General features: G+C 37.8%; 1 protein-coding gene across 1 annotated transcript in view; it reads right to left on the minus strand.

Annotated features, from left to right (window-relative positions):
* Positions 1-17,278, minus strand: part of LOC113234955 (A disintegrin and metalloproteinase with thrombospondin motifs 7) — a 184,967-nt gene that overhangs the window by 21,865 nt on the left and 145,824 nt on the right. The window contains exon 8 of the mRNA XM_026470481.1: positions 6,445-6,558. Within this exon, the coding sequence (XP_026326266.1) occupies positions 6,445-6,558 (114 nt within the window). The remainder of the gene's footprint in view (positions 1-6,444; positions 6,559-17,278) is intronic.

A 17,278-nucleotide genomic window follows, 5' to 3' on the forward strand; every position in this document is an offset into this window, starting at 1 on the left:
ATACCATTTATTTATAAGTCAATGGACGGGACAAACAAATCATGCGCCTGGTGGTGTGCAACATGCCTATCTCTAAACCGATGGGTACTGCCAGTGCACCCGTCGCCTTCTGACATAAGTTGACAAGTCCCATTATGTGCCTGAAATTTCACCAGCATCTTCACCCTTACTCACCTCACATTACTGCTTCACGGCAGAAATAGGCAAGGTGATAGTATTTCCCTGGACGAACTCTTTCACAAGGAGCTCTACTGCTAGTAAAATGTTCTATGTTGTGATATAAATAATTAACTGTATTCCTTCTTCATACGATGCGTCAAGTGTGGGCTGATAACAGCACATTGCACCTTGCAATGCACTTACACCATTTAGCACCTAGGTCAATGCCCACGTGTTTACATTTTACGTAACTTTGGTGTGACTTGCGATTGTCTCATTTCACCTTCTTATTTGCTCATTAATTGTCACGAGAGCAATGTTTTTTATTATACTAATTTTTACACTTATCATCATACATCTTTATCTAACACGTAGTTTACAATTTTGTAATGTGACTTTTCAATTAAAATACTTTTAACGTAAGTTTTAAACTTAGGAAAAGGTAATCTTAATATTTGCTCCGGAATCCATAAAAGAATGTTTACCTTAGTTAAACGAAATAGTAATACCATGAGTTTGGACTTAGTTCTAAGGTTAATATTATGGATATCTTCTTTCTGAATGAAATTATGTATATTTTTACGGGAATACAAAAGAGTTTCTTAACCTCTATACATGTTCCAAATTTTCTACATTTTTTCGTTTTTTAAGATTACGTCATCGTTTTGTAAGGCGCTGTAAGCTGAAACACAGGTACCCTCATTTAAACCCTAAGGTAAATCCTACTTCGGCTTATTATGAATTGCGTTGTCACTAGACGGTTGACAGTCAACCGTGACCAAAATATAGTTTCATTTCCTATGTGTAACAATCGCGAAAACCTAAGAACTCGACATGAAATTATATTTACACGGATTCAGTACCAGATTGTTCAACTCTGACCATTATGCAATTATAGTGAGATCAACGTACAACTGACAAACCACGCTTTAACAAGCACAATGAAACGTAAATTTGTTAGTCATTGGCACGCAGATGACATCTGGAGTTCCTAACGTTGTCCACAATATCTGAACTATGTTGAATAAACATAACTGGTCCTAGAAAAGAACCTTGAGGTACCAGCCCGGCAGACGCATATGTGTACTTACGTGTGTATGTAAATTAAGTTTAATATGCATACTTTACAGAAAGAACGAGTTGAATTTAATGCGTATCATAATAAAATGACAACTTAAACCCACACGAGAACGACCTAAACATTTTCTCTACCCACAGCAATTGTTGCACTAAATCAGTGCAGCACTTTACCAGCGTTTTAGGCGTACATGTAGCCCTTGATTAATGCACCTAGATTACGGCCAGTTGATTAATGGTCGTTGATTACGACCACTTGATTACCAGTACTTGAAAAGAATAGCGCTATCATCACGCCCACTAGCTGTAAGAATAGCGTAATTTGTTGGACATTAGACTTATTATTTCTGCAAAGTATGAATACTTTTAAAGTAACTTTCTTTTGTATTGTACAGTTTAGCGAGCCTTTCAGATTGCCGGTCAATTTCAAACCGCATCTATTATAATTTTATTCGAAATTAGTTTTATAAGTAATTTTCTTATAATAAATGGAAGCTGTTATCGTCACCGACTCATTATACGTCTCACTGTTGGACACTTCTCTTATACGGATTTAGCTGGTCCGCCACATGGCCAATACACGTTAGAGACTTCATACGTTTCCCGAGGGTTGTAAAACTGGTTCGACTTGCAAGTTTATTCGATGTTTTTATTTATTGATCGCGAGAGGTACTGCAACTAAAAATTCCAAATGTAAGTAACTGTGAAAATGAAGTCATAGTGATTCAACCCGTCGACGCCATATAATTGAGAAAGTAACCAATCTCACACTAGACTAACTCTTCTTTTTCTTCCTGTCCTTTTCCCATTTTATTTGAGGTCGGGCTTCCTTGTACGTCGACGCCAGGATGCTCTGTCCTGGATTGTCGTTAATGGGATATTCAAGGCGTTGAGGTCTTTGTCTATATTGTTCCTCTACGTCTTACTCTTCCAAGGTGTTTTGTGTCGGTTCTCTTTAAGCTTCCCTGTCAGCGTTCAGGTGTCAGAGGTGACGTTCTCATTGCGGATATTGTCTAATCGCGTTACCTTCGACCTTTACATAATCTGGCACTAGGCTACCATTGTCCTTAAAAAGGATGTCTGTCTAAGGGTGCCTTCAAATTCGACGCCTATAGAAGTGCTGTACTGCCGTCCACTAACTAAACGCGGCTAAGTGACAAATGGTCAAATATCCGTTTTAAATAGAAAAAGAAAGAGCACAAAATTCGACTTATCGGAACTTACCCTAACGATGCATAGCTGAAATATCATTAAACAATATCAATGTTCTAAAATTGGGTTATGGTTTTTTATGGTATCTCAAAAAAATGTTTTGTCACCTAGGCGCGCGTACGTTTACTTCAATCTTTATGATTATGACTTACATGTTTAATGATAAGTATCTACTGTAAGTATACGTTGTACAAAGTAAATAAATAAACAAATTGTGACTGCTAACAGAAGTGGCGCGCGCGTGTCACGATAGTGGCGCTAGATATTATACGAAAAGTAGGAGTGGCGTTGCGTCCTGCCGCGCCACTTTTTTATAATATCAACTGACGGGACGAACACGTCATGCGCCTCGTGGTAAGCTTCACGCTTGTCCATAACAGTTTCAGTGCCACTCAGAGATTTAAATCGCAAAGATCTGAAGGGCACTGCCACTGCGCCTGTCACCCTGAGATAAGTTGACAAGCCTCATGTGCCTGTAATTTCGCCAAGTGCAGTAATTTCGCTTCTATAAGCGTTTAATTTAAATGAGCCTATGACTGTTCTAACAAAAATACACTCTGTCTTGTAAAGATAAGAAAGTTGAAAATTCAACTGAAAAAGTTGCTCTTGAAGAATTAATAATTACCGTAGCTGATTATCAGTTACGACGCAATGGCGATTTAGACTGTCTAATAACGTATACATACTATGACTTATGTAAGTAAAAGTAAGAAAATGTTATTGTTGTATACAAATACACCTGTAACAAATTATAAACAAACAGAAATGGGCCTTGATCCCGGCCTGCATAAGTTATGACTCATGCGCACGCGCACGTGGCGTAGCAACCCAGGCACGACTGTTACATAAACAAAACTAACACTTTACAATATCCATATAATATCCCGATGATAAAAATATGTAGTATGTGTTGCAATTTTTGGAGGTCATTTATATTGAGTAGTAGAAAAACAAATATAAGTTGTAGTGTGATGTTTATGTTATTATACCAGTGAATAATGTCTGTTATAAGTGTTATCACGCCTTCATGTACATTAATGGCGAATCTGAATTCTATTTACTAGGCAACAACGTCGAAATTCCTCTGAATAATAGTCGCCGCGTAGACCAAATTCAAGCAAGACTCGAGACATTTAAGTTAAAACCTGAAAGCTAAATAAATAGAGCGTGTTTTGTCATGACAGACGCACGCGGTCGCTGCACGGCCCGGGGTGAACGCGATGCAATTCGTGTCGCATAAATGCGCCCTAACCCTTCAAAACCGGAACACAGTAATATTCACATTGCCGTTTAGCTACAGAAATAAGTAAGGTAACGTGACAGTACTTCCTTAGACGAACTCTTTCACAAGAAGCTCTACTGCTGCTGAAGTAGTAGCAGAAGTATTATATTACCCTAATAATTAAATCACTACGACTGCTTTCAAAGGATTATTGACGATGAGATCAATAACAGCCGTCAGTTGAATCGATATGTTTAAACATTTCAATTGATGACCTATTACTCGTTTGACCCACTTATCCTGAGCGAGTCGTATAAATCATGTAAAATTTACCGACCGACGTGAACTCGTGCCAATTTATCGCGGTTATTAGTTTGCTTCTAAGTATCCTACGAGAGAATTTTGTAATAGCTGCTCTGATGTAAGAAGGTAAGATGTACCAAAAATATAACAGAGCAGCATTTTGTAACGAGTTCTACAGTCCAAATGATGATAACACACAGCTTTGTTTTCAAACCATAAAATTATTTCTTTTTCAAACATACTCGGAAATGTTTGCGTTCTTAAAAATAATAAAAAAAAATCCCACAAAGTTTGTTATTGCAGCATGCAACTCTATAATTGCCCTCAATTTGATCGTTCCTGTCTTATCTAAACCCATGTGCCACTTCCCACATCAATCCATCTTTTGTTATTGTCCAATAATTCTTCTATATACACTTATCTATCTAGATTTATTTTAGGAAATTATGTTAAAAATTTAGCTGTTGTAATAATAATATAATGTTTCTCCTGTATTTATATGCACTAATTGTTTATTTATATCTCATCGCTCCTGGCTTGATCCCTTTTTTCACTCTTTCTCCACCTTAATGCGTGAAGTCACGTTATCAACGACATGCAGTCGGGGTTCGGCTGCATGAAGGTGATGACGACTTCACTCATAAACTGCAAACAGACAGTCAAATCTGTTGACAGCCTTAGATGAGATGTTTTTGAAAGGAGTAAAAATTTCTGTGTTATATTGTTCATTGTGCGTGCCACTACATTAAGAAAGAATTTAGGTACGCATGGGCAGAAGTAGTACGGGTATTTTGATGTTTTGATTGCGTTGTTTAAAATATTTATGTAAAACCACCATCATAAATCACAGCAAAGGCTTGAATAGTCCGTCTGTTATCTGAGAGGATTTTTTTTATAGCCCACTAAAACGGTCAATAGATGCTATCTTATGCGAATTTATAAAGGCCACGCAATACTTGCTAAATTTGGGTGTGCTACGCTTATTTTTATGCTATATGCATAACTTATTAAGATGTACCACACGTAGTTTCCGTTGAAAAATGATTGGATTTTGGGACACAATTTATTGATCGTACGCAACAATGACTTTCGTCCAAGCATTTTGAGTGTTCAAATTAGACGGAAATATTTATGGCTGATTTCCCAAGTTTTACGTCACGTGAATGTAACAAGGAAGGGAAAGGAGTCGCAACCCATACGCAAAATATAGTTGAAGGAGAGAATAGTATATTGTGTCACAAGGGCGGTATGTAGACAATTACGAACATTCAAATTAAAAAAAAGACTTTATTGGCCCAAATGGCCGCGGTGTGGATATATTATTCATCACACTTGTGAGGAAGGAGAAAAAAAAGGAAAATTAAACTTAATAACGTTATAATTTATTATTTATTTAATTCATTTATATCATTTAATATTTATAAACTTTTAAATAGCCTAAAATAAATCTTGTAAGAAGATTAAAAACAGTTTCAGCATTAAATTTTTTTGCTTTGGGTTGGGGTACATATGAATAAAACGTAAAATCTTTTAAATTTGTGTATGTCATGGTATTTATGAGTATGTATTTTTTAAAAATGAATTAAACCGAATGTATTGAGTTTTTAATTAAATCAAAAGTCCACTGCAATTTGGAGTCGTGGCCTGAGTTTACTGCGAGATTCTACTTCGAGGGTCCGCGCTCTGAGCATGCTTCGGGAGAGTATAAATAAAACAAAAATCTATTACTGCTCTAGGGCCTATGCTAAAAGTACTGTCTAATTTAGCTACACGTTATATTACTACTAGCTAAAGCTCATGTCGATCGATTAACATTATTTTTGGCCGAAGGGTGTTGTACCAGACACCATATTTCGCCACACGTCTCTGACAAGTGCATATCGTATAAATTAGCTATTTCGTTTTTACACTATCTTTATATTTTGTGTTATATGCATTGACTTACAATTATATGGACGTCGGGTCCGCGCTAAAAAGTGTCCGCACTTGTAAGGCGCTAAAATCGTATACAGAGCGCCAAACTCCGCTTTAGTCTTCATTTGTTCTACTGACAGCGCGATACTGCGATGACATTACAATTTAAATTTCGAATAGGTTGACTTGGGACATTTTTTTCGTGGTTTTTGTATTAGACCCGTCGTCCATTTATTTGTAAGTCAATGGTTTTATGTGTGTTAATCGTTATATATTATACTATTATGTGTCACAGTTGCCTGACTTAAATAATAAATATTTATTTATTTCATTATAGACGAGCAGCTTTCACTGGTAAGTCTACATAGCACAGTGTTCAAATTTGTATCGTTAGTTTTAGTTCACTTTTTTAGCACTAATTCACTATTTCGTAGCCCGTTGTTGCGCTTGTTTTTGAAGGCGTTAACAGAGACAACAGGTACATAATATAAAATAATAATTATTATTAATGACAAACGTATAAATATATAAAATAATTATATTTGAATGTCACTTACTTGTGCCCGAGTTCGTGAGTGATGGTGTGCGCCAACATAATGCCATTATCTTCATTCACGGAACAACTTCGGTCCGGCTTGCACATACCAGCTACGTGTGCCACTCCTAATGTGCTGTGGGACAATAGTAAGAATTCGTTAAAATACAGGGAGGCTCAGTATATACTCTATTTATATACTTTACAGTACCTACTTACATATACCTCTTGGCACTGTAGAGGTATATATTTCTAGAATCTAAAGTGATTCCTAGAAATAGCACAATAAAAGTAGACTGTAATATGTTTTAGAAGCCTGAAAGCGGTACTTAAGAAATTGTGCATAAGTGTCGTGTTTTTAGATTTTCGCGATTAAATATACATTGGCAATTCGGATCTAAAATCGCGTGTATACTTGTTTTTCAAACAAACCAACGTTTTGGGCTCTTCACATTTAGTCAGCCGTGACGCTCGTGACCATGAGACCTTTAGTATAATTACTTAAACTTCTGGTCAATTTTACATTAATTTTAACGCCGAATCACTGTCATATCACAGCTGGGCGGCCACTGTAGTCAATTCAGTATTTGAGGGAACATTTCGAGTCGTTGTTTAAAAAACCTTTGAACATTCCACTCAGCCGACGAACGATCCAAAATTAGACTGCAAGAAAGTGCTTCAGCGGCACTCTTCTCAGCAAGAAGAAAGACCGAAAACCAGGCTAAGAACAGAGTGATATAAAATTCAATTTTTTAAATTTTTAATTTCATGTTTAAGTACGAGGGAAACTACCAGACGAGTCACTTGATGGCAGGTGGTCAGCGTCGCTCATGGATATCTGCAATATCAGAAGAGCTGCCTATACGTTGCCAGCCTTTAAGAGCCTCGTTGACGCGCTTTTTAAGAATCTCATGTCATAGTGCAAAGGAAATACTTCAGGAGGGAGATCATTTCACATCTTGGAGGTTCGAGGAAGGGACGAAAGTGATGCCCGCGTGGTCTTACAATATTAGGCATCAAGAATATAGAGATGGGTTCTACTCTATTGGCGGGAAATTCAATGATGGAAACGTGATGGCGGAAAGTTCGGAAACTTCCTCTGAGCACTCCCCGCTATAAAGAACGGCAGTCTCTCCATAGACTAAGGGGCTTTATACCGTCTGTGAGTTTGGGATTATCAACAACACGAACAGCCCGATGTTCGATGGAATCATGGGGATTAAGCTGGTAAGGAAGCTCCGTCTTAGAGATGCGAGCAATACCCCATATGTATAATATATATATATATATATTTCTAAATTCGATTTGAGATTTGCCATAATAACAGTCTAGTGTATGGTCATTAAATCAATATTATCGATGAGGCGATAAATTGAGAGCTCAATAAGTATCGATAATAATTTGGTAGCAGGAGATATTTTAATAATAATATCGTAAATATAAACTTAATGTTTGTCCTTCAAACTAATTCTGTAAAGTGTTGTTTATTATGTTTATATATTTAAGATCAGAGGATAATTTACGAAATATATTTAAGAAATTGATTTTATATATTGAATGTCGATGATTAATTTAAAAATACCATGAAAAATAATTTTTAACGAAATAAACGATTGAAAAAAGCATTTTAACTGCCTTTGGCCGAACGGTTACCATGCCGGACTGCCACGCAGAGGTGCCAAGTTCGATTCCCAGGCCGGGAGTAATATTTGTATGACCTACTACTAATTATTTCTCTCGTGAGTTTGGGTGTAATTTGTGGTTGTCTATGTGTGTGTCCATGGCACCCGCGACTCAGGGTTTCCCTATTGCGGGGCTTTGTTGAGTGTGTGCGTTATTATTGTTATTATTATGAATTGGAGCATTATGAAGTTTTGTATAGCGTCCCAAAATTACACAAGAAAGGACTAAAATGTTCCAATGGCAAGTTCATTGTATTGTTTATCACTGAACCGTTAATACAATTTCATAATAACACAAAAATGATTCAACGCCATCTAGCAGCATCTTACCTAAATTAAATAAATATTTATGTTTAATAGAAGTCTTAACAAGTGTTTATTAATAAGGTGTGGACTTGCAGCGCCAGCGACCTCGAGCTTGTTTCAAGTCCCAACTGTTTAACGTAACGTCTCTATTACACTTAAGATTGAAGTATTTATATAGCATTAAATGCAGAAAATTATATAATGCTTAATATTGAAGAAAGAAACAAAATATTATTTTTGACGATCTCTGTGGCTCCACAGTTTGCACTGTGGACGTTGGAGGAGGAGGTCCCGGGTTTGATTAAAAAAAAAAACCAATTTGGGATACGAATTTCTCAAAATTTATTATGGGCTGTTCTGAACAGTATTCAGTTTAATTGATTCCCTGTGAATTTCCTAGTTTGGCACCAAATAATTATTGTGGTTGTTAGGCATATTATTATTATTTTCTTTATTCTGTCAGCCTATTGGCTGATTTTAACCGCGCGGACCGAAATCAAGTAAATGCAGTATGGTGTATATCTATCTGGAGGGTGTGTAATAAGAGCCTACTTCGTCCTCTTCCATCTGCATGAACTTTCTGACTATTCGGCATATATTTAATATTACAGCTTAAAGTAACGTAGAGGCTTTATTTAAACCCTCATAATTGAGGTTTTACAGAAGATAAAAGTCGTGGTAGCCTAATGGTATGACCTACTGCTTCTCAAGCAGAGAGTCGTGGGTTCGAATCCGGGCTCGCACCTCTGAGTTTCTCGGAATTCATGTGCGAAATTTAATTTGAAATTTAAACGTGTGAAGTCCTCAACCCGCATTTAACCCTCGCAACCCTCGTCTGAAAGGAGACCCGTGACCAGCAGTGGGGCATATAAATGGGTTGATGATGATACAGAAGATGATTGGAAATAACGCATGGTGTGAAAGAACAATTGGAAGAAAATATATACATATTTTCATTGACTTACAATTATATGGACGTCGGGTCCGCGCTAAAAAGTGTCCGCGCTTGTAAGGCGCTAAAATCGTATACAGAGCGCCAAACTCCGCTTTAGTCTACATTTGTTCGACTGACAGCGCGATACTGCGATGACATTACAATTTAAATTTCGAATAGGTTGACTTGGGACATTTTTTTCGTGGTTTTTGTATTAGACCCGTCGTCCATTTATTTGTAAGTCAATGCATATTTTACTAGAAGCTGAGTTCCTTGAGAAAAAATTCGTCCAAGGAAGTACTGCCACCTTATCTATTTCTGCCGCCAAGCACTAATGTGAGCATTACTGTTTTCCAGTTTTTAAGGGTAAGGGTGCTCGCGAAATTACAGGCACATGGGATATATCAACTTATGTCTCAGGGTGACGGGCTGTGCCCCTAAGATTTTTGCGACTTGAAGCTCTGAGTAGCACTGCATCTGTTATGGACATACGTGTCGCTTTCCACCAGGTGCACGACTTGTTCGTCCCGTCACTTAGTATTATAAAAAATAAAATAAAATTTCATGTTTTCATATTCACTTCAACCTTGGTCTCTGCGTATTTATTCGTATTGTTATTATATTTATACTAATTCATGTCAGGAAAATGTCAAAATTAGACGCGTCCAGAGTTGCGTGGAGTTTGCAACCTATACTAAAAATAGTCAAGATTTGAATTCAACTTTATGCCACAAAAGATAGGACGGTAGTCCAATGTGCAAAGTCCAGCACGTCGTTGACTGTACACTTATTATATTCGATGTAGGACACTCATATATAGCAAATATGTGAATTGAGTACTGCATTATCAATTGTTTTAATTTTTTTCTATCCTTTTATTATTATTAATATATTATTACTTATTTTAGACTCTCGCTGCTCCGAGGGCCTAAAAGATTAATTTTAAATTGATGTTATTATTATGTTGTTTCGTTTATATGAGTGTCTGTGCTTGTGTAATAAAAAGTTTTCTTTCTTTAAATGAGAAGTAGTGCATTTTAAAGCACAGTATAGTAAGTGTGGATTTATAAAAGCGAATTTATGTGAGTGCGTGCTTCCGCGTGCGTGACTCACTTGGGTGCCTATTATTAGTCGCCTATTCCTGCATCGTCTGTTACACTCCATCAATGTGTTAAAAGCAACTACAATATTACATAATTAGTTGAACTATGTTAGAACTAGGGTTTACAGTCGCGCTGCATTTCCACGTCCCGGAAATAGTCGAAGGGGTCTCGAAAATCCCCGGAGTAACGAGTCTTTGGTGACCATTTGTAAAGAACGTTTCCGTACTTATAGGTTAAGTAAGCATTTAGGCAACCAAAACATGAGGTGTTTTTTATTAAAAATTAAGTGCGCATTTGATCTCCATCTTTTTTTTATGGGACCAAGTGATTGGACGAACAATTCGTGTACTACTGTACTAACACTTTTATGGATCTTAATTGTCTGTTAATAAAAGACTTCAATTATTTTTTAATACTTCTTGTTGCCTCTGACTGAAAACCAGCGCCTTACGGAACTTAACGCATATGTTGAGTCAGCGCTTTATCAGTGCTATAACAAAAATGTTTTATTTTTCCTTTTGTATTTAATCTATATTTGTGTCTAGTATGCCAGCCGAGTATTTTTTATTTGACTATTCCAATCTAACCGGTTACTAGTTATGTGAGCGGCGGGGGAGGAGAGGTATCCCTATGTAACATTTGTATCTATGGTGATCTCCCCCACACATTGTTCAAATAACTAGTGGGTTTGGACTGTAGTCTGTTATATATACACTATAACTTCAATCATCGATTGATTAACAAAAATAAACTTTCTTGTTTTAGAAATTTAATGTATTTGTGAGTCAGCCCATTATTTTTGGGCTTGTCTTACTACGTCAATATTTCTTCTTAAATATTGAATCGTACGCATTGAGATGTTTGAAATGTGACACTACAATTTGCTAAACTTTAATTTTGGCGAGCTACCATGATATTCAATTATTATAGTGGCTTAGTATGCTAGAAGACGTCGGTTCGAATCCGGCTGGATCGAAGGTTTTTTTTTGTGCTCGTTCTTTGTTATTTAATCATCAACAGCCTCTCCCAATGCGCGCCATTTCGCCTTGTCTTCAGCTCGCCGCATCCGTCTGCCGTCGGCCAGCAGCCTTTCGCAAATCGTGATTCCATCTGGCCAGAGGGCGTCCTTCACTACGTTTGCCGTGGTCTCCACTGAGGAACTCGCTTCCCCTTCCTTTCTTCTTTACCTTTGCTTCCGCTTTTGTAATTTAGAATTATATAAAAATTAAAATGACAAACTTAAAATTTTATAAAAAATTTAGTTAAAAACCGACACACGAATTTTTCGTCATAGCAGTCTCAGGCAATGATAATCAAATGTATTGGAAGTTCTTGTCAAAACGAAATATATCAGCCCAAACACAAGGCAGATGCTGTACACTGTTGCGGAGTTCCTTTCAACTATCTGCCATTTCCATTATCTGATGCACTCTAGATCGTCATTATTTTTATATTGATTTTCATTGAAATTACACCTATGTGCCAGGTTTTATTAAAATCGGTTAACGGAAAGTAGGTGAAATTCGATAAACAGGATTCATCTCTTAATTTGCAATCGAATATTTTCTTCAATGTTAAACGGGATCGCTACCGACGTATCCACTTTCCAACAAAAAACACAAATCTTGGAGTAATTATGTAACAAACACACAAAAACGACTGTCGAACTGAGAACCTTTTCCTTTTTTGATATCGTTTTACGTAGACAACATCGCAAACATAGACTGTTTTTAATGCACACACTCATAGACCCGTACTAGGAAAACCCTGTATGGCGGGTGCCATGGACACACACATAGTAGCAGTAGAGCGCCTTGTAAAAGAGTTCGTCCAGGGAAGTACTGCCACCTTGTCTATTTCTGCCGCCAGACAGCAATGTCAGCATTACTGTGTTCCGGTTTTTGAAGGGTAAGGGTGTTGGTGAAATTACAGGCACATGAGACTTGTCAACTGATGTCTCAGAGTAACGGACGCAGTGGCAGTGGCCTTCAGATCTTTGCGATTTAAAGCTCTGAGTGGCACTGCAACTGTTCTGGACAGGCGTGTGGCTTACCATCAGGCATACGGCTTGCTCGTCCCATCCTTTACATTATAAAAAGAAACATATAAACAACTGCAAATTACACCTAAACTCACGAGAGAAATAAATGTAGGCCATACAAATATTTCTCCCGGCCAAGGAATCTAACACGGGAACTCTGCGTGGTAGACCAGCATGATAACCGTTCGTCCACATTGATATTCATAGACCTTCTAGTGTTGCTATTAAAACCTACTTAGTTATTTTTTAAGTTTTCAGTTACGGGAAAATAAACTGAAACCACCAATGCAGTAACAGCAAAAAGCACGCGTTGATGTCTTTTGTAAGAATCGAATGTAAATAAAACTTACGAATAATCATTATACGACAATAATGTCGTACTGTACCAGCTATTCACCAAAATATTTTAATAATAATAGTTAGTCCATTGTTTTACGTATAAGTAATAAACATAAAATGCTATTAAGTTATGAATATAAAACCAGTTGTTCTAATCAAACAACAAAAATCAATACGGAAGACTTCTTCGTCCAGTCACTTGATATTAAAAAAAAATCAGCAACTTGAGGTATATGTTGCAGATTTTTTTTAAGAGAGCCCCAAGTTTTGTAATTTTAGATCATCTCAGTGGTATGGTCACACAGTGCCAATGGCAGGATTTTGTACGTTTATATGCGAAAAGTTAAGAGTAGTGACTTGTGCAACAGTAGCTAGCCATCGAGTGGCGAGTCATGCGTTAGCATCTAATAGTCTATGGGCGAGTCGATGGCACGTTGGTATCATGACTAAATTGCTAATTTAACGACATAAATGCATAGTTATTTCTATGGCAGTTTTAGGCAGGCAATATCGATCGTTATTGATACAATGAATGAATGAATGAATGAATGAATGAATGAATGAATGCATGAATGAATGAACGAACGAACGAACGAATGAATGAATGAATATCATTATTGCCATTCTAGTGACATTGGGACCCCATACTATATAGGGATGCACATTATGATTAGATTTTTATGAAGATCAAGTGTATGCGATCTAGCGATTTTTTTCACTGACTCATTGGTCAAGTACCTGTCCAGAACTGTGCTGTCATCAGTATACCCAAAGGGACCTGGAATTAACGTATCATTATATCAATGCAGCAGAAAGAGAGTTGTGAACAGTACGGAACCCTGAGGAACTATCGCCCTATGTCCGGAAGAGTAGCCTTCTAAAACCACTCGAATCGAACGTTCACTCAAGAGATCCGAAATCCAATTGCACAGGTCAATGGAAAGCCCATAAGAGGACAGCTTGCTTAAAAGGCTTGTGTGCCAGACCATCTCAAAAGCTTTAGAAATGTCTAAAGATACTGCAAGGGCTTCGCCATGTCTTTCCATAGCCTCGCTCCATAGATGAAATGCGTACACAAGAAGATCTCCAGTAGATCGCCCTCGTCGGAATCCGTACTGGCGATCACTGAGGAAATCGTTGTATTCAAGGGACCAGGAGACGGTTATTAAGTACACATTCCACAATCTTGCACAGTTGACAGGGTCCGCTCTGCTTCCTTTTTTGGGTAGAGGTTGCACTTTTGCAAGCTTCCACGACCTGGGAACTACACCAGTCTCAAGCGAGAGGCGATACAAACGTGTGAGAACAGGAGATAACTCTGGCGCATAGTTACGCAGGACTGTTGCTATATAACTATAATACCATCTGGCCCGCTAGCTTTATTCACGTTTAGACTTCGCAGAGTTTTAAGTACCTCTTTTTGGTGCATGCGAACTGGCCGCCATACTGCAGCCAGTGTGAGGTAAAGATGGTGGTAGGTCCCCTGCGGCATCCAGACGCGAATTTTCTGCAAAGAGTGAGGCAAAAAGATTCGCCTTCTCTTCTGCAGTATGAGCCAGCGGGCCATCCGGCTTCAGCAGAGGTGGTAAAGAAGGGCGGCTATAGTTAGTTTCGACCGCTTTGTGACCAAAAAGACTTGCTGGAAAAGAGGCAAGTTTGGCCGCACATGGTCGAACTTTGCCCTGCGTAACACTGTTTTACTCTTCTTGGCGGCCTTATAAAGCTTTCTTCAGATTCCGAGCACTCGGAGCGCAGTTGAGCATCTACCTAAGCTTAGTACGCCGACTGTTTCTATGCTTCAGTCAGCGCTACACCATGGACGAGCTTCCATTCCATCCATTGGGTATATCAGAGTATAGTATGTAAAACTCTATACCCACACGCAAGACTTCGACTACAACATGAGCACAGTTCGACGAGTCTCCTGAAGAAAAGCAAGCCTGTCAGGGATCTAGATCGTATTCATAATTTAAACAAAACAGTTTTTTTCTGAACCCCTATTCTAGATTGGTCTGAAAGCAGTTTGACAACATCTAACTATAAGAAGTCGCTACTTCTGCGCCATTTGAACGTCTTTCCTCACTGGCTAGTATCGCTCTTAAATGAAAGTCGTAACCGACTGAAGTCAAAAAGGCTGTCAAAACTATTATTTTTTTATTTTTTGATTCAGAGGCATATGATCTATTACATTCCAAAAATTCGATTCAAAGCAAAAAATCGTGGATCTCTAATACTAAGTTAGAATAACAATAAATAAATAAAGTTCGCTGAAGTTAAGGGCAATGACAAACGGTCAATAAAATGCTTCGCTTTGCAGCATTTTATGCATGCCTTCTACATTGACTCGTTCTTTCTAACTTTTGCCCCTAGTATAGGGCGTTGCGGAGGCAGTTTGAAAATTGATTCTACTGAGAAATCAAATTTAGAAACCTATTATGTAATTCTCGGAGTGGAATTCCGCTAAAGTACTTCTGAGTCTTATGTCAACTGATTCACAAACTCGAACTCAGTTTTAAAATTTATCCTCATAAAATCAGTGCTGTGAAATTGCAAGACAGAATTGCATTTCGTGAATGAATTGCATTTCGACTATGGAACTTTGATTGCGCATTTCCTCTTAAGGGAACCAACAAAACCTGCTCCTTTGACCAGTAGGACATCGACACTTTTGGCTATAGACAGATGTTGAAATAATCGTTTTTTGATTGATCAGTTGACATAAGTTACTCAAGACAGTTACTCAGGATACGTAACCGATACTAACTTACGTCATACTTATAATTACGAGTACCATGTAATGTACTTCTATGCGTCCACAATTTTAATTCTTGTTCTACCTTTTTTTAACTTTTTTTTTATAAATAATAGACAAAAGCTTGGTCACAATCTCCCAATGATAAAAAGTGCGTTAAACATTGCGTTCAAAGCCTAAAGTATCAAGACTTCGTCTCAGACATTTACTACTACGTTTACGTAGACTTTACTATTCGGAGTCGAAACCGATCCAGAAACTTTTTCGTTATTTTTATATCCAAAAAATTATGGATCAACTGGGAGAAAGACGCCATCATTTTAGTCACCCTGTTGCGAGGATTAAACTACCCTAGTCTTAACATGTAAGGCTTTAATGTACGAGTATATTTATAACACATTAATTATCCATTTTTTTTATAATAGCAGCAGAGCTCCTTGTAAAAGAGTTCGTCTAGGCAAGTATGCCATCTTTACCTGTTTCTGTCCCCAATCAGTAATGTGAGAATTACTGCACTCCGGTTTTGAAGGGAAAGAGTGCTGGTGAAATTACAGGCACATGGCACTTATGTCTCAGGGTGACGGGCATAGTGGGAGTGCCCCTGAGACCTTTGCATTTTAAAGTTCTGTGTGGTACGGCATATGCTATAGACAAGCATATCGCTTACATCAGACGCATGACTTGATCGTCCCGTCACTTGGTTCCCTAAAATCAAAAACTTACAAAATAAATTTATATATAAATTAATATATATTGAAAAGGTATGGGTTGAAAGGTACTCTTCAACTAATTAAAATGTACAAGGCAAGACCAAAGTAAACAAATAATACAACAAATTCCGCGTTCAGTCACGCACCGCTGCCGCCGGCAGTCTCTACAGACCACCTGCAAGGTGTTAACTGTTCACACCTTTCGGGCATGCGTGACATCACACACTGCTGCCATCCTTTGATCTTAGCCGCTGCTGTCTTACACGGTTGCCCGCGCAACAAAAAAAGGATTGCTAAAAGTATCCATAAAACGCTCTTACAGAGGGTATAATGATTCCACAAAACGTTAAATAGCCTTACTGGTATACGTTGTGTTGGTGGTCGAATAAATTTACGGGATGGGAACCAGCTTCCTCTGTAATTCAGATTACATCTGTAGAGGGATCAGTTTGCCTAAAATATTAGTTTTATAGCGCTGCCTGGTGAAGCGATTGCGTTCACGGTGATAAATTGTTTCCTGTATCTCGAGAAGTGTCTGAATTCGAAGTTGACAGATCGTCCATTGTAAGGTAATTTTTGGGAGTGAAGAATCAAATGAGTGGGTTGAATGTTATTTTCTTTTGCGCACAATTTGGTCGAGACTTTTGGAGCCCGTTATATTGCCATATAATGTAGATTGCTATATCAGTACAGCGGCAAATTCAAACGAGAGAAAGTTTCTTGAATAAAGATGAGCATTTTGCTGCAGTACCATTTTTGGTAAGTAATTGTCGGAAATAGGGTTTAATGTATTTTTGTAGGCCACTCTGTCCCCGAGGGCCGCCGGCAATTACCTGGCCACTTCACCATAGCAATTTGTCGCTATAGTTGTATAAAAGTTCAAGGTATAATTAAGCATTTGTTGTTTCGGTACATTGGGACAGAAACCAATATAAAAAAGTATAAAAAAAGAGCGTGTAAACTTTGTTGCCCGATTTTGTTTCTTATTT

Source organism: Hyposmocoma kahamanoa, unplaced genomic scaffold, assembly GCF_003589595.1.
Source record: "Hyposmocoma kahamanoa isolate Upper Pololo Valley unplaced genomic scaffold, ASM358959v1 86, whole genome shotgun sequence".
In the NCBI taxonomy this organism is placed as follows: Eukaryota; Metazoa; Arthropoda; class Insecta; order Lepidoptera; family Cosmopterigidae; genus Hyposmocoma; species Hyposmocoma kahamanoa.